Source organism: Tenrec ecaudatus, chromosome 7 (assembly GCF_050624435.1).
Source record: "Tenrec ecaudatus isolate mTenEca1 chromosome 7, mTenEca1.hap1, whole genome shotgun sequence".
Lineage (NCBI taxonomy): Eukaryota > Metazoa > Chordata > Mammalia > Afrosoricida > Tenrecidae > Tenrec > Tenrec ecaudatus.
The window spans coordinates 153,937,218-153,959,541 of record NC_134536.1 but is presented as its reverse complement, the minus strand read 5'-3'; the positions used below and the strand labels follow the sequence as shown (position 1 = coordinate 153,959,541).

General features: G+C 42.5%; 1 protein-coding gene across 2 annotated transcripts in view; it reads left to right on the top strand.

The window, feature by feature from the left end:
• RIPK1 (receptor interacting serine/threonine kinase 1) overlaps positions 1-22,324 on the top strand; it is a 76,286-nt gene that overhangs the window by 28,554 nt on the left and 25,408 nt on the right. For both annotated transcript variants that reach the window (XM_075555268.1, XM_075555266.1), the window contains exons 6-7: positions 6,585-6,813; positions 8,231-8,380. In XM_075555268.1, the coding sequence (XP_075411383.1) occupies positions 6,585-6,813; positions 8,231-8,380 (379 nt within the window). The remainder of the gene's footprint in view (positions 1-6,584; positions 6,814-8,230; positions 8,381-22,324) is intronic.

Genomic DNA, 22,324 nt, shown 5'->3' with positions numbered 1-22,324 from the left:
CGTAATGGACGCCCCAGTCCCTATGCTAGCCACCTAACAATAGCAGAAAGATGTTGGCATGTGTTTTATTAACTGTGTCAAGGTATTCAGCTGTGTGGATCATAACAAACTGTGGATAGCCTTGAGAAGAATGGGAATTCCAGAACACTTGATTGTGTTCACACAGAACTTATACATTGATCACGAGGCAGTTGTGTGACTGGAACAAGAGAATACTGCACGGTTTAAAATCAGGAAGGGTGTGTGACAGGGTTGTATTCTCTCAACATACTTACTCAATCTGTATGCCGAGCAAATCATCATAGAAACTAGCATGTAAGAAGAAGAATGTGGCATCAGAATTGGAGGATATACAGATGACATATATATCCATCTGCGATATACAGATGACACAGGCTTGCTGGCTGAAAGTGTAAATGTTGAAATTGTCAAGGATTTTTTTTTTCGTGCTTGGATCCACAATCAATGCTCTTGGAACCAGCAGTAAAAAGATCAAATGACGTGTTAACATTGGGTAAATCTGTTGCACAAGACCTCTTTTGACTATTGAAAAGCAAGGATTATATTTTGAGGACTATGGTGTCCCTGACTCAAGCCATGGTATTTTCAGCTGTCTCGTACCCATGTGTGAGTTGCACACTGAATAAGGAAGACCGGAGAAGAATCAATACATGTGGATTTGGGTGTTGGCAAAGAATATTGAAAGTACCACGGACTACTAAAAGAACAAATCAATATATCTTGAGACAAGTAAGATCAGAGTGCTCCTTAGAGGCAAGGATGGGGAGACTTTGTTGTAAAACTTTGACCATGTTTTCAAGGAGAGACCAGTCCCTGGAGAAGGGCATCATGTTGGTAGAGGGTCAGTGAAAAAGAGGAAGGCTCGCGAGTAGATGGATCGACACAGTAGCTGTAACGGCTTGCTTGCGCATAGGCCTGAGGATGGCTCAGGACCAGGCAGTTTTGTTCACCCGAGGATTAGGTTGCTATGGGTCGGAACTGATTTGATGGCACTGAATAACAACAGGGACAACATTCTTGAGAGAACAGTGGCCATTTTGAAACCCCCCAAAAAACCCCTCGGCTTTGAAATTTGACTACATTAAAAAATTTTTTTTTTCTTTTTTTTGTGAGTGAGTTAGTGAGAGAGTGAGAGTGAGTGAGAGAATGAGTGAGCGAATGAGAGTGAGTGAGTGAGTTAGGGAGCTAGTGGGAGGGTGAGTGAGTTAGTGAGAGTGAGTGATAGAGTGAGAGTGAGTGAGTGAGTGAGAGAGTGAGTTAGTGAGTGAGTGAGAGAGAGAGTGAGTTAGGGAGTTAGTGGAAGGGTGAGTGAGTGAGTTAGTCCATTTAAAATTTTCATTTGCTTACTTACAGGTGTAGTTTGAAGTCAACTTCGTTTTGAAAGCAGTTAACTGGTGTTTTTGCAGTTTTTCTCTGTTTTGTTTTGTCACCGTTGTTGGTTTTCATTTGTTTGCTTGCTTCCTTTTTGTCTTTGTGTGATTGAAAGTATTTAGTTCTGTTGTAGGAAAGGGAACCAGGCAGAGATTTTTCTTTTGTTCACTCGAGTTTAAGATTTAACTGTGCGTAGCATTACATTCAACTGGGTTTGGTCCTGTGAGTGTGGCTCAACAATCTGAAAGGGAAGCAACATGAAAGAGTAAATTCTGAGCACCTGGTTTGCAGAATACCATGAGTGACAGTGGAAGCCCGAGGTCTATTTTCAGGGTCCCCACATGGAGTAACGCTTCTAGTAAATCTTCTCTGAGCCTAGTCCAGTGCTGTCAGACAGAAAGCATTGTAAGGTCAGTGATGGGGCAGTTGTAGTGTGAGGTTAAAATTAATACCTTAACTCAAGTGAAAGGCGAATTTTGAGAATGATGAGGGCACTGACTGTATAAGGGTGCTTTACTCAATTGATGTATGTATGGATTGTGATAAGAGTTGTATGAGCCCCAATAAAATGATTTATAAGAAAAATGTACTACCTTATCATTTGATCTCTCTTTTCACACATTTTTAAAGTTTCAGGCTTTAAAATAAATGAATAAATAAATAAACAAACAAAGTTTCAGGTTTTAACATTTTCTGCTTTCTTCTCCATTGAACTTTTCCCCTGCTTTGTTTGGTCGCTGTGGTTAGTTTTCATTTGTTTGCTGGCTTCCTATTTGTGTTTTGTGTGATTTTCTCTATACGAAATTCAGGATAGGTAAATCTACAGAGACAGTAACTGGATTAATAATTATCCAGGGACATAGGCCACCACTTGTCCGACAGGTGGGCGTACTATGGTGGCTTTTAGGTTGCCGTGATGCTGGAAGCTATGTCAGTGATATCTGAACGGTCAGCAGGGTCATCCGAAGCCAACAGGTTTCAGCAGAGCTTCCAGACTACGGGCAGATTATGAAGAAGGAATTGGCGGTCCACTTAGAAGGATGTAGCCGCTGAAAACCTTCGGCATAACTTCAAAACACTGTCAACTCCTGAAGGCCGGATGAATGCGACTGAAGAAGATCTTGTGAAACTAAAGTTGACCATAATAACATGGATGAAGTAAAGCCCGTGGGAGCAACGCCTTTGGTCTACATTTGCTGATGGGGCACGACTCAAAGTGAAAAGAAACACCTGCCCGAATCCACTGCAGCATCGATGCGTTTGAAGGATGGTCCTGGCGAAGAACGTTGAAAGAACCGTGGACTGCCACAAAACCAACAAATCTGTCTGGGAAGGAGTACTGTCGGAATGCTCTTTAGAGGCAAGGATGGCAAGACTTTTGTCCCATACTTTGACGTGTCAGAACAGACTGAGCCCTGGAAGAAGGAGGACATCATGCTGTTAAAGTAGAGGGGCAGCACATCCCGGCGTGGAGGAGGGGACCAGTGGAGAGGGCTGGGAGGCTGGCCCCAGCACCAAAAATTAAGTGGATTCCTGCCCCTCCCCCGAGAAGAATTTGTTTCAAAGGACGACATTGATTCTGCAGCTCCGGGAGAGGGACATATCTGATCAGAGCACACGGGAGCAGATGAAGGGGCAGGAGGAGAGAGTGGAGCACAGCCTGGCCCACCAGGCTGTGATGATGATGTTCCTGAGTAGAGCAGCCAGTCCACAGAGAGAACAACATGGCTGGCCCCACTATGAGACATGATGCCCCTCAGTGTGAATAAGGGCGATACAGGGGACAGCACCGGAGACACAATGTGGGAATTTCACCTGACCTGATCCCACACTGAGGCAAAGCACTGGGGGAGTGCAGCGGAACAGCAAGGGAATGGAGAGTCAAGGTCCCCAGGGAATGCTGAAAGTGGACTTTGGGGCCAGGGCGTGGTGCCCCAACAGACTGGACTGGAAAACACTCCTAAGGGCCAACAAACGAGCCTTGAACTAAGTACAACAACAACAAAAAGTAGAGGGGCAGCAAAAGAGGAAAGCCCTAGGCAAGGGGGCTTGACATGGGCTGCACCAGTGGGCTCCAACATAATTGAGAGGGTAGGCTGGTGCAGGAAGGGAGTGTTTTGTTCAATTGTACGCAGCGTTGCTGTGAATCAGAACCAACTCAATGCACCTAACACAGCAAGGAGTGCTGTAGCGTGAGTTGGGGGAAATGGTGAGCGAACAATGACAGACATGAGAGGGAAATGCTCCCAAACGGATCATGGGGATGACTGCACAACTCTTCTTAAAGATCGACTGATTAAATTGTATCCTATGTCAAACTTTTTATTTATTTATTTATAAACATTTTATTAGGGGCTCATACAACTCTTATCACAATCCACACATATACATACATCAATTGTATAAAGCACATCCGTACATTCTTTGCCCTAATCATTTTCAAAGCATTTGCTCTCCACTTAAGCCCTTTGCATCAGGTCCTCTTTTTTTTCCCTCCCTCCCCGCTTTCCCCTCCCTCACGAGCCCTTGATAATTTATAGATTGTTATTTTGTCATATCTTGCCCTATCCGGAGTCTCCCTTCCCCCTCTTCTCTGCTGTCCATCTCCCAGGGAGGAGGTCACATGTGGATCCTTGTAATCAGTTCCCCCTTTCCACCCCCCCCTCCCAGCATTGCCCCTCACACCCCTGGTCCTGAAGGTATCGTCCACCCTGGATTCCCTGTGCCTCCAGCTCCCATATGCACCAGTGTACAACCTCTGCCCTATCCAGTCCTGCAAGGTAGAATTTGGATCATGGTAGTTGGGAGGAGGAAGCATCCAGGATCTGGGGGAAAGCTGTGTTCTTCATCGGTACTACATCACACCCTGACTGACCCATCTCCTCTCCTAAACCCCTCTAGGAGGGGATCTCCAGTGGCCGACACTTGGGCCTTGGGTCTCCACTCTAACTTTTGTTTTTTTTTTAAAGGGCTCAGTAGCCGTTTCCATGGATGTCCTCCTGTGCTAGAATTCAGCCTCTAATCTTTTTTTTTTTTAACGTTTTATTAGGGGCTCATACAACTCTTATCACAATCCATACATATACATACATCAATTGTATAAAGCACATCTGTACATTCTTTGCCCTAATCATTTTCTTTCTTTTTTTTTTAATTTTAACAATTTATTGGGGCTCATACAATTCTTTTCACAGTTCATGCATATACATACATCAATTGTATAAAGCACATCTGTACAGTCTTTGCCCTAATCATTTTTTTCTCTTTTCTTCTTTTACATTTTATTAGGGACTCATACAACTCTTACCACAATCCATACATATACATACATCAATTGTATAAAGCACATCCATACATTCCCTGCCCCAATCATTCTCAAGGCATTTGCTCTCCACTTAAGCCCCTTGCATCAGGTCCTCTTTTTTTCCCCCCCCTCCCTCCCCATTCCCCCCTCCCTCATATGCCCTTGGTAATTTATACATCGTTGTTTTGTCATATCTTGCCCTATCCGGAGTCTCCCTTCCCCCTCTTCTCTGCTGTCCATCTCCCAGGGAGGAGGTCACATGTGGATCCTTGTAATCAGTTCCCCCTTTCCACCCCCCCCTCCCAGCATTGCCCCTCACACCCCTGGTCCTGAAGGTATCGTCCACCCTGGATTCCCTGTGCCTCCAGCTCCCATATGCACCAGTGTACAACCTCTGCCCTATCCAGTCCTGCAAGGTAGAATTTGGATCATGGTAGTTGGGGGGAGGAAGCATCCAGGATCTGGGGGAAAGCTGTGTTCTTCATCGGTACTACATCACACCCTGACTGACCCATCTCCTCTCCTAAACCCCTCTAGGAGGGGATCTCCAGTGGCCGACACTTGGGCCTTGGGTCTCCACTCTAACTTTTGTTTTTTTTTAAAGGGCTCAGTAGCCGTTTCCATGGATGTCCTCCTGTGCTAGAATTCAGCCTCTAATCTTGGAGGGATTTCTCTCCTTGTGTCTGTAAAGCAGCAGTTCTCAACCTGTGCTCACGGGGTCGCCCGATTCCTAGCAGTAGCAAAATGGCAGTGATGAAGTAGCAAGGAAAATAATATTATGGTTGGGGGGGTCACCACCACATGAGGAACTATTTATTTTAAGGGTCACGGCATTAGGAAGGGTGAGAAGCACTGCTTTAAAGGGACGTGCTTTCTTTATAGGAATAACTTTTATGTTCTGGAGTAAATTAAGGGCAAGATTTTTAGATAGTCACATGCCAGAATTCATCACCCCAAATGCTTGCATGAACCCTTAGGTGATACTGTCACCTTTGATTTCTTTTGAACTGTTTTTCTGCCCTTTTGCCCAGCCATCTCCCTGCTTGTATCTTAAATGCTGTAGGTGTTTTTCTTTATGCTTTTTTTACGCTTTCCTCCTTCTCCCTGTCCTATCTTCTCATAGGTTGAGGCTGTCAGCTCAAAACCAGTAGCACCACTGTCCTCCTCCTCCTCGCGTCTTTGGAATACTTGGAAACTCATCCTTGGGCCTCTGGACATCACTTGGGAAAAGAGAAGGTTCAGTACCCAGTCACCATCTGCTATGCTAATAGGAGCTATACTCAGGGGATGATGCTCATCTTTCCTGGCCCCATGAGTAGTTAAGGGGTCCAGGTGGAATACTGGTCTAACCACACAGTCCATTCAACACCACCAGCTGTGCCATGGGAGAATGACCAGGCTTTCTGCTCCCATGAAGATGTACAGCCTCGGAACCCCAAATGGGGCAGTCCACCAGCAGCGTTATGAGTTAGATTCCACTTGTTGACTGTGAGTTTAGGAGGAGTAATTGATAACGTAGAGTAAGTGAGGAATTCCAGAGCATATATTTTATTGTTAATCGTTCATGTCGGATATGTCTTTATTTCTCTGCTCCTGTCCTAGCAAATTCTCTGCTCTTATTTGCCAAGAATTAAGATACTAGAATTTCATTTGAACATTTTAGTGGGAGGGGCAGATTTCCCAGATGCCTTGGAAAACACAAAGGTTTTGATTCGCCGCAATCATCTCACATTTAAAATGGAAGTAACAGTTTTAAACCTCCCCAGAACAACTATTGCTTAGAGCTGTATTGGCCGTCACGTGTAGTGGATAAACTCCAAAATGGAAAACCAAATCTGGTTTGCTGATAACCTTCGCAGAACGATCCTTTTGTTTTGGTCTCTTGCAGATAGCTGATTTAGGTGTCGCTTCCTTTAAAATGTGGAGTAAGCTGACTAAAGAGGAACATAATGAGCAGAGGAAAAGGGACCGTGCCTCCAAGAACAGTGGGGGCACGCTCTGCTACATGGCTCCTGAGCATCTGACCGACGTCAACGTAAAGCCCACGGAGAAATCAGATGTATACAGCTTTGCAATAGTACTGTGGGCAATTTTTGCCAATAAGGAGCCATATGAAAGTAAGCTATTCGTAGAGGAGTGGGATTTGGGTCTTGATCATCATTGCTACACGAAATAATGACCTCTAATGAAATCAGTTAATATTTACAATTGTTCCTGGATTTAATGTCTATCTCATCCACTGCCCTATAAGCTACACAAAGGCTGGGACCCCCTCTGACTATACAGTGTCCGAAACCCAGAAGGTACTCAGTACATCTGTGTTCAGTGGATGACTAATACCAGTTTAGTCGCTGGGCTTCACAATAAAAGCTTTGATCACTCCGTTAATCCAGGTTAGAGAGGTTGCTGTATATATCCAGAACTCTCCCTGGACTGGAAAGTTTGCTTATTTCCACTTTGGAGAACTCACACCTTCGTTACTACAAGTTAGGAGCTTTATACTTTTATTCATTTCAGTTATTCATTTTAGTGATTTTTCCCCCAAATACTGTGACACGTCCATAAGTATTAGCAATGTACAAGGGGGTACCACCCCCCTCCCCAAACAAACAAACAACAATGGAATTGTGCTGGGCAGAGCGTTCATAGTGCACATTTTTCTCTCTAGGTGACCATTGAGCAATGAATGCACTTTGAGTTAGTGCACCCAGTGGTGTCGCCTAGGAAGGTTCTCTCTGGTCCCAGTGAATTTTTTCATAAAATCTGTTTCACTTGGACTTTTTTTGTGTGATAGCCGAGAACAGCGTGCATCTGTGACATTTTGTTTCCTGCTTTGGAAAAATACTGCAGAAACTATTGTGATGTTGAACACAGCTTACAGGACAGTGCTATGGGAAAAACTCAAGTGTACAAGTGGTTTTCTCATTTCAAAAAAGTTGAAATATCAATTGATGACAAATCTTCTGGATGCCCATCAACTACCTGAACGAACAAAAATGTCAACACATAGTGCATTTGGAGTTCGTTCCACCAGATCAGACTGGTAATCAAGCTTTCTATTTAGAGGTTCTCAAAAGATTGCATAACAGCATGCTCTTGCCCCAGGCACCTGACCTCGCTCCATGTGACTTTTTGTTTCTGCGAATAAAGAGGGACGCGAAGGGACAGCAATTTGACGATGTAGAAGAGGTGAAGAAAAAAATGAGGGAGGTGCTAACAGCCATCGAAAGAAATGGGTTTGAAAATGTTTCCAAGAATGGAGTTGCAGGTTTGCCAAATGTGTTAAGTGTAATGGAGTGTATTTTTGATGGGGATAAGGTTGTTTTGTAAAAAAAGATTTTAAAAAAACACATAGCTTTGGGTACAAAAATTCTGGTTATTTTGGGTCCCCCCCTCATATGAGCTTCTCGTCAAAAATCCATTCTCCCTTTCCTGAATGAGTCTGGAACGTTGTCCAAATTCTGTCACCTTACTGCCTGAAAGAGGAGCAGGACCAACAGAAAGTCTCATTGTAAGTTCCTCTTTGCCTTACAGATGCAATCTGTGAACAGCAGTTGATAATCTGTATCACATCTGGGAACCGGCCAAAGGTGGAAGACATCATTGAGTACTGCCCAAAGGAGATTATTACCCTTATGAAGCAGTGCTGGGCAGGAAACCCAGAGGTTCGGCCAACATTTGCTGGTAAGAGCATCAATTTCAGCTGTGTAGGATGCTGTCTGGGTGTGATTTTCCTACTCGGATGCCACAAACTTGATTTGCACCTTCAGAACACGGAATTTCATTTTAATCATGGCTGCAAATACTTCCGGCAATGGAAAGATGCCATTCCTTCCGAAATAATGAAAGCTAAACAAATGGGCCAGTTTCTGCACATTTGTCTGAATGGACTCTCTTGTTTTTCCACCACCTTTTATTTTATTTCCCCTTGTGTATCTAGCATCTCTAGTAGTAGTTAGATTGGACCTGTAGTTAAAGGAATAAGAATGTTTGCAGTAGGATTGCCCTTCTTCATGTCCATGTATCACCTACGATATTGAAGAGCTTGCAGAGTAAAGAAGGAAAGATAGGAAGACACTAAGGTGTTTTGACCCCACCTTTCTACTTTGAGAAAACGAAATTAGAGCAATAATGAATTCCAGGAATACCTTTATTTAGTAACATGTTTTCTTATTATGCACCCAAGCTTAATCTAATGTCTTCACATTAGTCATGTCATTTCCACTTTCTAAAATTAAAGCCTCGCTTTGGCAACAACTGCAGAGTCAAATAAAGCTTTTCTTTATATCTATAATTCTGGAGCTCTCATGGCATAGTGGTTATGAGTTGAACTGCGATCCACATGGTCAGCAGTTCAATACCACCAGCAGCTCCTCCAGGGAGAGACCGGGCTTTTTACTCCTGTAAACAGGGTCTCGGAAACCCACAAGGAGTTGTGATGAGTCAGCATTGACTGCATGGGAGTGAGTTTGGTTTTTTGGGTTATAAGAAATAATCTGAGGGGTCTGAGGGGTTGGCCCCAATTCCAACTATGTGGACACCTGCCCCTCCCCCAAGAACAATTTATTTCAGAGGACAGCAATGAATCTGCAGCTCCTGGAAAGGGACATGTCTGATCAGAGAAAATGGGAGCAAATAAAGGGGGAGGAAGAGAGTGGAGCACATCCTGGCCCACCAAACCTTGAGGACGATATTCCCGTGAGAGCAGCCAATTCACAGAGAAGACCATATGGCTGGCCCCACTGTGACACAGCACATCGCTCACTGACACATAGCCCTACAGGGGACAACACTAGAGACACAGTGTGGGAATTGCACCCGATCTGATCCCCAAAATAGACTTTGGGGCAAGGGCTTGATGCCCCAACAAATTCCACTAGAAAACACCTCTAAAGGCCAACAGTCTTTGAACTAACTATAAGCTTTTCTTTCTTTTTTCTTTTTTTTTGCAAATGTCTCCCCAACAGGTTGCATTTTATTCTATTTTTAAATATTTTACAAGCTTTTCTTTCTTGTTGTGTTGTTTTTTGTCATTGGCTTGTTGTTGTTTTGCTTTGTTGCTTGATTTTGCTCTGTCTTGTTTTTGTGCATGTTATTATCTCTGCAGGTCTGTGTAAATTTAATAGGGTGGATGAACAATCTGGAGGAGAAAACGGGACCAACAGTTCTGGGGGGGACATGGGAGAGGGGGAGGTGGGGGAAAGGAAGTAGTATTAACAAATCCAGGCACAAGGGAGCAACAAGTGATCGTCCGCATCGGTGGTGAGGAGGGTGTAGGAGGCCTGGTAGGGCGTGACCAAGGGTAATTTAACCAATAGGAATTACTAAAACCCAAATGAAGGCTGAATATGATAGTGGGACAAGAGGAAAGTAAAAGGAAATAGACAAAAGAGCTAGGAGGTAAAGGGAATTTACAGGCATGCACATATGTAAATATGTTTATGAGGATGTGGAAATAGATATATGTGCACATATTTATAGGTTTAGTAAAGTAGCAGATGGACATTGGGCCTCCACTCAAATACTCCCTCAATGCAAGAATACTTTGTTCTTTGGCATTCCATGATGTTCACCTTCCCTACACAATCGCTGAAGACAAAGCTGGTACATAAGCAAATGTGGTGAAGAAAGCTGATGGTGCCTGGCTATCAAAGGATATAGGGTCTACAGTCTTAAAGGCTTGAAGGTAAACAAGCGGCCGTATAGCTCAGAAGCAAGAAAGTCCACATGGAAGAAGCACACCAGCCTGCCTGATCACCAGGTGCCAAAGGGATTAATTATCAGGCACCAAAGAACAAAAAATCATATCATTGTGTGCTCACCTCCCTGATACAATCGCTGAAGACAAATGGGTGCATAAGGAAATGTGGTGAAGAAAGCTGATGGTGCCCGTCTATCAAAATATATAGCAACTAGGGTCTTAAAGGCTTGAAGGTAAAGAAGTGGTCATCTAGCTCAGAAGAAACAAAGCTCACATGGAAGAAGCACCACAGCCTGTGTGATCACAAGGTGTTGAAGGAATCAGGTATCAGGCATCATAAGAACAAAAAAAAAATCATATCATTGTGAATGAGTGGGAGTGCAGAGTGGATACCCAAAGCCCATCTGTAGGCAATTGGACATCCTCCTACGGAAGGGTTGCGGGGAGGAGAGGAACCAGTCAGGGTGCAGTGTAGCAATGATAAACATATGACTTCCCTCTATTTCCTAAATGCTTATTTCCCCCCCCTCCCCGTACTCCCCCACCCTCACCGGCCTATTATAATCCCAATTCTACCTTAAAAATCTGGCTAGACCAGAGGATGTACACTGGTACAGATAGGAACTGGAAACAGAGGGAAACCAGGGTTGATATCCTTTCAGGACCAGTGGTGAGAGTGGCAATACTGGGCGGGTAGAGGGAGGGTGGGGTGGAAAGGGGCAATGGTTTACAAGGATCCACATATAACCTCCTCCATGGGGGACGGACAACAGGAAAGTGGGTGAAGGGAGATGTCAGACAGTGTAAGATATGACAAAATAATAATAGTTTATAAATTATCAAGGGTTCATAAGGGTAGGGGGAGTGGGGAGGGAGGGGAGAAATGAGCTGATGCGAGGGGCTTAGGTAGAGAGCAAATGTTTTGAGAATGTTGAGGACAATGAATGAACCAATGTGCTTTATACAATTGATGTATGTATGGATTGTGATAAGAGTTGTATGAGCCCCTAATAAAATGCTTTTTTTAAAAAAAGGAAATAATATACAGAAATTCCATATACTCCTTACATATCTTTACATCTTGTAAAACTACAGTATCAATACTGCCAGGGTATTGCCTTGACGCAGTCAGATTCAGAAGAATTCGATCACTGCAAGAGTCCTTCATGCTGACCCTTTATACCTACACCTACCTCTTTCCCCAGACCCTCTTCTTAACTCCTGGCACTTACCAATCTGTTCTCCATTCTATAGTTTTGCCACTTTAAAGATGTTATGTAAGTAGAATCATATGATACAGAACTTTCAAGGATTGCCTTTTCCCCACTCACCATAATTCTATGGAGATTTATCTTCTTGTATGTATCCGTAGTTTTTTCTTATCATTACTAAGAAGCATTCCATAAACAGATGTTTTAACCATTCATACATTGAAGAACATCTTACTTTCCTGTCTGGGGCTATTCGGAATAAAGCGACTTGAATGTATAGGTTTTTTTGTGTGAGTCTGAGTCTTCATTTCTCTGAGATCCATGTAGTAATGAGGCTATATGATAACTATATATAGAGGCTTGGGTTTTTTTGTTTTTATTTTTAATAAAACTGCCCGTCTGTCTCCCAGAGTAGCTGAGCTAATTATATTTCCACTAGCAATTTGTGAATGATGTACATTTCTCTATCTCCTTGCCAGTATTTGATGTCACTGTTTTTATTTAATCATTCTGATTCACCTAGTTTTAAGTCTTCTTTAACGTCTCATAATGTTGAGCATCTTTTCATGTGTTTATGTCACCTCCTTTGTTGATATGCTACTTCATGTCTTTGGTTAATTTCTAATTGGATTGTTTAATACTCGAGTTGTAAGTGTTCTTGTTATGTTCTGTTGTAGACTGCAACTATTTATCCCAGTATGTAGCTTGCTTTTCATCCTCTTCAGAGAATCTTTTGCAGTATAAAACGTTTTCATGTTGATCAATCCCAGCTTATCAACTTTTCTGGTGATGAATCACACTTTTGATATCAAATTTAAGAACATTTTGTCTGGATTAGATCTCAAAGTTTTCTTCTTCTTTTTAAAAAAAGTTTACTTAATCATTTTATTGGGGGCTCGTACAACTGTTATCACAAGCCATGCATCCGTCCATTGTGCCAAGCATATCTGTACATTTTTTGCCATCATCATTCTCAAACGATTTGCTTTCTACTTGAATAAACCCTTGGCATCAGCTCATCATTTATCCCCTCCCCGCTCCCCCCTCCCTCATAAACCCTTGATAATTTAGAAACTATTGTTATTTTGTCATATCTTACACTGTCCTACGTCTCCCTTCACCCACTTTTCTGTTGTCCATTCCCCAGGAAGGAGGTTATATGTGGATCCTTATAATCGGTTACCCCTTTCCAACCTACCCTCCCAGTATCGCCACTCTCACCACTGGTCCCTAAAGGATCATCTGTCCGGGATTCCCTGTCTTTCCAGTTCCTATCTATACCAGTATACATCCTCTGGTCTAGCCAGATTCGTATGGTAGAATTGGGATTATGATAGTGGGGCAGGTGGTGGAGTAGGAGGAAGCATTGAGGAACTAGGGGAAAGTTGTATGTTTTGTCGTTGCTACACTGCATCCTGACTGGCTCAAAATTTTCTGATAATTAAAAATATATATATAATTGAAGACCATGATTCACATATTAATTTTATCCTATGAGAATAATGGCAAATTCTTTATTGCTAACAGAACACTGACACAGCATTAAATATTTGATTTTCTTTCATAGCAATGATAGAATTGATATTGTATCGTGATCCATTCTAAGATTGTTTTTAAAAATTTTATTTTCCATATGAAAGGTCATTACTTCAGCACTCTTCTTTATTCAATTGAATTGCTTTTTCTCCTTTGTCAGAAATTAATTCAGTATATTTACATGGGGTCTCTTTGGGGATTTCATTTCACCCCCATTAGTCTATGTACCTGACCCCCAGTCTTGATGAATAAGATATCAATATGCAAAGACTTGACATTGAGTAGCCAATTTTCTCTTACTCCTCTTTTTCAAAATTGTTTTACTTCCTTTGTATTTCTATATGAAATTTACAAAAATCTTGTCTATATCTTCAAAAAAATTGTCCTGGGATTTTGCCAAAAATTTCATTGAATCTGTATATCAATTGAGGAAAATTCACCTGTGTACTATGTTGAGTCTTCTATTTCATGAATACAATATGTCTGTCCATATGTTTAGGTCTTCTTTGATTTCTTTAATCAGGTTGTGCAGTGTTTAGCACACAAGACTAGTTTATATTTATTTTCCTGCACAGGGAGCAATTATAAGTAGTATTAAAATTTTAATTTAGGTTTCCATGTAGTCATTGCTAGTATATAGAAATACAGTTTATTTTTTATGTTAATCTTGTATTTTATAACCCTGTTGGACTCACTTTTAGTTATAGGAGTAATTTTAAAATATATATATATTTATTATTATTAATTGGAAATTAATGCATATCTCATATCATTCCATAGTTCAGTCACATCCAGCAGAAATGTATTTTTGCTACCACAATATTTCCAAACATTTTTTTATCTACATGGACTCTTTGACATTGTCTCCCCTTTCCCTACGCCCCTCTCCCCGCTCCCCCACTGTACCCTCCTCCCACCAAATTTTGGAGATTCTTTGGGATTTTCTATGTAAACAGTCATGTCATCTGCAAGTAGGGAAATTTTGAATTTTTTCCTTTTCCTTTCCTTTTTGTTGCTTTATTGCATTTGCTAGAAATTTCAGCACTGTCTTGAATAAGAGTACTAAGAGTAGGTTTACCTTGTTTTTGATCCTGGAGGAAAACATTGAGACTAAACTACCCTCTACTCTTTATCCTGTTGAGGAAATTCACCTCTGATCCTATTTTTTCTGAGAGTTCTTACCATGTATGGTATTGAGCTTTGTCAAGTTCTTTTTCTGCATCAATAAACATGATGCGGTTCTTTTCTCAGTTAACCTATGAAGACAGTGTCTACACTGAGGGCTTAGTACTACTGAACAAATGTCATTGACGATACATACAGGTTTGTTGCTGCCATTTTGCTGTGGTTTTTTGTTTTGGTTTGTGTTTGCATTTTTATTTTATTTTTCTCTTCCTTTACTTGTGTTGCTTGGTGGCAGTTTACATTGTATTTATTTCTGGGTGGGGCTGACCTCTATGTTGCTTTCAGGTTTGCCTGCTGCTGCTGTTGTTTATCTGTTCAAAGTGTTCCAGATAATGGTTTGGGGTTTTTTGGTTTCCAGATAAGGTTTTTCGCAATGCTGGTCTTGATTTTACCAATTCCTTTAATTTTCCCTTGTCTGGAAATACATTTGTTTCTTCTTTGAAATTGAGTGATAATCTTATAGGATATAAGATTCTTGGTTGGCAACTTTTTCCTTTCAGAGTTTTACATAAATCACTCCATTACCTTCTTTGCTGTGTGGTTTCTACTGAGACATCCAAAGGCATTCTTAGTGGCTTCTCTTTGTAGATGACTGTGCTTTTTCCCCTTGCTGTTCTGAAGATTCTCCCTTCTCCACATTAGAGAGTTTGACTCTAACATGTGTGTTAGGCTGGGTGGTCTAGAGAAACAAAGCCACTGACATTCATCCATGCATAAGAAAGAACTTTTATATCAAGAAGTAATTTTATAAAAGAAGGCATCCTAGCTTAGTCCAACTCAAGTCCATGGTGTCATGCTCGCCAGAGCTTTTGGCTTTGGGAGCAACACTCTGCAAGCATGGGCAGGTAGTCATGCTGTGCTCATGTGAATTGCATCCTGATAAGCCTACGAAGGCACAGCGCGGTGGGTGGTGCAGCATCTGTTGCAGGACAGCGCAGAGGCTCCAGTCCCTTCAGCTGCTTCAACTGAAGGTGCAGCAGGGGGCTGGGAGCAATAACAGCTATTTTGCCCTACGCCCTTGGGGCATGACCTGAAGACGTAAAAAGAGGCTGCAATTGTGGTGGCAGCTGGGGTCACGGTTGCAGCAGGTTGCGGTGAGTGCCAGCACAGTGGGCAGGAGCTTTGGGCAGGGGCATGTCACTTCTGTGAAGCAGGTGCCTCAGTGAGTGGCAAGTGCTGCAGATGGGAGCCACAGGTAGGTCCCACGACAACTTACAGTTATGCTATTTTTATTTATTATCTTTCTCTTGGGTGGTTATTGGAGAGATTTGTCTTCAAGTTCACTAGCTATGCCTCCCATTTCTTCAGTTTTACTGTTTTATTCTTTCAAAAATGCTGTCTAATTCTATTATCTTTATGTCTAGCTTCTGAACTTCTATTTGGAATTTCTTTAAAGGTTGTAATATTTTGTTTATTTTGTCAGACTGCCCTTGTGATGTTTTCCTGAGTTCTTCTATAGCTTTTTCTGCTTTTTCCTTAGTGTTCTCTATTGGTTGAAAGTACCTGAGAATTATTATTCTTAATTTTCTGCTAGTTCAAATGCCTTTTCTTTGAAAAAGAAAGCTGATAGGGTGTTAGCAGTAAGCCCGTGAAGCACCTTTGACTACTTGCATTTTTTCATTTGTATATTTCTGCCTTGCTTTTTTTCTGTGAGTAGAAATTGACTCTTGTCTCGGAGACATTGTGTTTTTGATTGTTTTTATTTCTCTTTGCTGATCACATGGTAATGGAATGGGTGGGAGTCATTCCCTACTTGTTTTAGCTGGTCAAGGTGTGGGAGTGTCTGGGTAGCTCAACACAGTTGACTCTGCAAGGTGATAGGAAAGCGTATACAAAACAAAAACTATGTACACTCATACCTGAACCAACTCAGCTCAGCTACCTTCTCTTCCTCAGTTACAGTGTGTACTTGTCATGGGCCCACCACAGGAGGAGGGCAGCTTCCAGGGTGCCAGGGTGGGATTTGGTGACCTCCCTAGTCTACCCAGGCTTGTGGGAAATTGTGTATGACTCCACTCTTATTGCCCTGTGTCTGTCCACCAGTGCTTTAGTCAAACAACCAAAAATAGGGGAGGAGGAGGAAGGACAAATACCGTATATATTCCAGTATAAGCCCACCCAAATGTCATCCAAGACACCTGATTTTACCACAAAAACTACATTAAAAAATGTGCTGGAAAATCTCGGTGTATACACAGGTATATACAGTAAGCACTCAAATCCCAAACCAGAACTCTCTGCTGCTTTTTATCAAGGCGCCCTCCCTGAAGATGGAATTTGTGGTTGCCAGAGGTTCTGGCTACAACGGTAACTCTGCTCCTCCATGTGTTGATGATCCCGGGCCCAAGGGCATGTGAGGAACCTGGTATAACTCAGTCCGCTCTGCACAATGCCTCCCACCCCATTCAGTCATCCATCGGTACCCCCACCATTACCTTCAGAGCACACAACTGCCCCAGGAGTGGGACGATAGGCATGTACTGGTCCTCTCTGTAGGCTAGATGGAGTTATGAATGTTCCTCTGTTCCCTTGGTGAGTTTAGGGACCCAGGGGTTGGCCCACCTGTCTCATAGTCTCATGGTTCTTGAGCTGTTCTGGGCTATGAGAGGAGCTTCCCAGGTGGTAGCGAGCTGAGAGGTCACTGCTACTCTGTTTGTTTTTAAAGATCATTTTATTGGGGGGCTCTTACAGCCCTTATAACAATTCATACATCAATTATATCAAGCATATTTGTACACCTATTTTATAATGTACATATCATTATGTTTTTAAATATTTACTTTCTATTTGAGGCCTTATAAGCTCTTCTTCCCCCCTCCTCCCACACTCGTGGCCACTTGATAAATGATAAATTATTATTTTCATATCTGAAACCAACTGCTGTCTCCCTTCCCTATGGGTTCAGTTGTTCAGCCCCCCGGGGGCGAGGAGGAGAGTGTATGTGGTGTGTGTGATTATATGATAATCATTGCGATCAATTCCACCTTCCCCCCCTCCTTTCCCGACCTTCTCCCTACCCTCCTGGTATCGCTACTCCCATTTCTGTTCCGGAGGGGTTTATCTGACCTGGATTCCGTGTATCTCGAGCTCTTATCTGTACTAATGTACAGGCTCCGGTCTAGCCCAAAGTGGAAGGCAGGACAGGGGTCATGGTAGAAGGGGGTGAGGAAGCCTCAAGGAACCAGAGGAATATTGTGTGTTTCACCGGTGCTATTCTGTGCCCTGGTTGACTCATCCCTTCCTTGTGACCCTTCTGTGAGGGGTTGTCTGTTGTTTAGATGGGTTTGGGGTCTCTACCCTGACCCGCCCCCCTGGTTCTTTGTGTCCTCGTTTTCTTTGCCATTGTTACTAGAGATCAGTCCATTTTACTGATGTTTTCAAAGATTTGTGTTTTGATCCTCTGATATTTTCTTTCTTTTTCTCTGTTTTGTGCATTTCTACGCTTTATGGTTTCCTTAATTTGTTTCTTAGTTTCCATCTCAGGGAGCCCTGGTGGTGGACTTGATTGCCTGTTAGACTGCTAACTGCAAGATCAGCAGTTTGAAGCCACCACCTGCTCTCTGGGAGAAAGAGGAGGCTTTCTCCTCCCATAAAGATTTACAGTCTCGGAAACCCGCAGGGGCAATTCTACTCTGCCCTATAGGATTGCTGTGTGAGGTAGTTTATTGTGCCAACCTGGCTGATAAACACATGTGGGGTTAATTGAAGGGCAGAGAGATAAATGGCTCAGTGAGCCTCGCCTTTCTAGTTCTTGGGTCTCTTGCTTTGTGATGGTCAGACCAGGGTGCAGCTGTCTTAGCAGTTCCCAGCTTCAGCTTGCAAGGCTCACTTCCTGCAAGACATCCCCAAGGAGAAGCCACAGGGTCCTACCCCAATGCAGCCCTGCATGCTGGAGCAGCCTTGTGGAGACCCCTGTCAGCGCTGAGATGCTTACACATTCACTGAATCAGCTTTCCTCCTGCAGTCGGCATCATTGAGTGTGTTTTGTGAGATGGAGGAGGACTTTGTGGATTGGTGCCGGACATATGGGTTAATGTTGGACTTGTGAGCTTGAGCAACATTGGGTTGGGATGTTTTCTTGATGTGCCCTTAACCTTTATATAAAACTCTGTCTTATATATAAGTTTCTGTGGATTTGTTTCTCTAAAGTACGCAGACTAATACACTGAGTCTGAATCAACTGGATGACAGTGACTTTGATGTGACCTACTACTTGCTTTGAATTTATTTGTTATGAACTTTGATTGTCCATAGTTTGACACCTTTGGACTCTTTTTAAAAAAATATCATTTTGGGGGGTCTCGTATAACTCATCACAATCCATACATCCCTCTATTGTGTCAAGGACATTTGTACATTTGTTGCCATCATCATTTTCAAAGCATTTTCTTTCTACTTGAGCCCTTGGTATCCTATATACACTTCATAGTCACACAGGCTGGTGTACTTCTCCCATGTGGGCTTTGCTGCTTCTCAGTTAGTTGGCTGCTTGTTTATTGTCAAGCCTTTAAGACCCCAGATGCTATATCTTTTGACAGCCGGGCACCATCAGTTTTCTTCACCACATTTGTTTATGCACCCATTTGTCTTCAGCAATCGTGTCGGGAAGGTGAGCATCATGGAATGGCAGGTTAATAGAACTAAGTAAGTGGTCTTGCATTGGAGTACTTGAGTAGAAGTCCAATGTCCATCTGATACTTTAATACTAAACCTATAAATATATGCGCATAGATCTATTTCCCCATTGTCATATATGAATATATTTATATATATATATATGTACATGTCTGTATTTAGACTTGTATAAATGCCCCTTGCCTCCTAGTTCTTTCCTCAATTTCCTTTTACTTTCCTCTTGCCCCACTATCATGTTCAACCTTCATTTGGATTTCAGTAATTTCTCTTGGTTAACATTGCCCTTGATCAAGCCCTACCAGGCCTCCTACACCCTCCTCACCATTGATTTTAGATCACTTGTTGTTCCCTTGTCCCTGGGTTTGTTAACACTCACTTCCTTTCCCCGTCTTCTGCTCTCCTGTGTCCCCCTGCCTGGAACCTTAGGTTCATTGCTTTCTCCTCCAGATTGTTTATCTCACCTATCTTATCTAGATAGACATGCAGAGATAATAATATGCCCCAAAACAAGACAACAAAGCAACAAAAGAAAAGCCTATACATAGTTGAAGGTCTGTTTGTTGACATTTAGGAGTGTTTTCTGGTCGAGTCTGATGAGTGCTACCCCCTGGCCCCACAGTCTATTTTTGGTATTCCCTAGGGACTTCATTGCTCTGTTCCCCTTGCTGTTCTGTTGGATGCTCTTAGTGTTTCACCTTGGTGTGGTAGGGTCAGATAGGGCACAATTCCAACACTGTGTCTCCATGTTGTTTCCCTTAGTGCTATGAGTCAATGAGGGAAGGGTCTCATGAAAGGGCCGGCCTTATGGTCCTCTCTGTGCATTGGTTTCTCTGAGCAGGAATATCATCCTCAGGGCTTGGAGGACCAGAATGTGCTCCACTCTCTGTCCCTCTCCACTTCATTTGCTCCTCTGTGCTCTCATCAGATGTGTTCCTCTCCCTGAGCTGTAGCTTCAGTGCTGTCCTCTGAAGTGAATTCTTCTGGGGGAAGGGGGGAAGATTTTCACTTTTCTAAGGTGTGTATTTAATGCTATAACTTATCTGTCCCACAATGTGTGGTATATTTTAAATTTTACTTTCATTCAAGTTGGTTTTTTTTTCCCTTGAGACTTCTTGTTTGACCTATGGATTATTACTAAACATATTGTTTAATTCGCAAAAGTTGGAGACTTTTTTTTGCTATCTTTCTGTTATTAATTCTATTGTATTTAGAAAATACAGTAGGTATGATTTCACTTATTTCAGTTTTTTTGAGGGTTTTTTTGGCCCAGTATAGACTCTATTCAGTTCTATGGGCAGATGTGGGCACTTATGTCATTGCTGATTATTTTTTTATAAATCTTGATTGGATTCTGTTGGTTGATGGTGTTGTGTTCTGTATCTTTGCTAATTTTCTTTCAACCTCTTATTGAAAGAAGTGTTCAAATCTCTTAACTATAATTATGAATTGCCTAATACTTTTAGTTATGAGTTTTTGCTTTTTACACATCTCATAGCTCTCTTGTTTGGTGTATATTCATTTAGGGCTATTATGAAGCAAACTGCTTCTGGTGATACTTCAAAACTGGAATTTAGAAAGAGGCATTGACCAGACCAATAAGTGCATACTAGGTACCAGGAAATGTATTACTGTACTCAAGCAATGAAACTGTATATGGAACACCAACTGCCATTGCAGCTACCATCTGGTTATGTTTATGATAATTCTCTGTCATTCTCTGTAAGATTCATCCTACTTATACACAGACTGACTAGCTAAGTTAAATAGAACTGTGGTGGAATTGCCACCCTTGCATCCTTCAAGGCGCTACTCTGAAAAATGCTCCAGGACTGTGATATTACATTTCATTTGCTATTCACTTAAGGCCACCTGTCAGTTGTTGTACTGTGATGTCGTGTGTGTTGCTGGGACATTGAAAGCTATGACACTGGTATGTTAAGTGCCAGCCAGGTCACACAAAGTGAAGAGATTTCAGCGGGGCCATTGATTTCATCAGATTTTTAAGGTGTTCTTATCACCCCCAACATTCAAGGACCTCTGCAGTAGGTACTTTATTATTTTCTTAAATCATTTTACTAGGGCCTCATACAAGTCTTATCACAATCCATACATACATCAACTGTGTAGAGCACATCCGTACATTCATTGCCCTTATCATTTTCAGAACATTTGCTCTCCACTTAAGCTCCCGGCATCAGCTCCTCCTTCATTCCCCCCCTCCCTCTCTGACCCCCTCTCCCTCATAAACCCTTGATAATTTATAAATTTTTATTTTGTCCTATCTTGCACTGTCCAACATCTCCCTTCACGCCCTTTTCTGTTGTCCGTCGCCCACGGAGGACATTATATGTAGATCCTTGTAATCGGTTCCCCCTTTCCACCCCACCCTTCCTCCACCCTCCTGGTATCGCCACTCTCACCATTGGTCCTGAGGGATCATCCACCCTGGATTCCCTGTGTTTACCGTTCCCATCTGTACCAGTGTACATCTCTGGTCTAGACAGATTTGTAAGGTAGAATTGGGATCATGATAGTGGGTTGGGAGGAAGCATTTAGGAACTAGAGGAAAGTTGTATGTTTCATCTATGCTACATTGCACCCTGACTGCCTCATCTCCTCCCCGAGACCCTTCCTCTAGGGGATGTCCAGTTGCCTGCAGATGGGTCTTGGATCTCCACCTCGCATTTCCCCTCATTCACAATGATATGTTTTTTTGTTCTTTGATGCCTAATACCTGATCTCTTTTACACCTTGCGATCTCACAGGCTGGTGTGCTTCTTCCATGTGCGCTTTGTTGCTTCTGAGCTAGATGGCTGCTTGTTTACCTTCAAGCCTTTAAGACCCCAGATGCTATATATTTTGATAGCCGGGCACCATCACTTTCTTCACCACATTTGCTTATGCACCTGCTTTGTCTTCTATGATTGTGTCGGGAAGGTGAGCATCATGGAATGCCAGTTTAATAGAACAAAGTATTCTTGCATTGAGGGAGTACTTGAGTGGTGGCCCAATGTCCATCTGCCACTGCAATACCAAACCTATAAATATATGCACATAGATCCACTTCCACATCCTCATATATAAATATATTTACATATGTGCATGCCTGCACTTAGACCTCTCTAAATGCCCTTTACCTCCTAGCTCTTTCCTCCATTTCCTTTTACTTTTCTCTTGTCCCAGTATCATACTCAGCCTTCATTTGGGTTACAGCAATTCCTCTTGGTTACATTACCCCCTGGTCACTCCCTACCAGGCCTCCTACACCCTCCTCACCACCGATTTGAATCACTTGTTGTTCCTATGTCCCATGGAACTGTCGGTCCTCTTTTCTCCTCCAGATTGTTTATCCAGCGTATC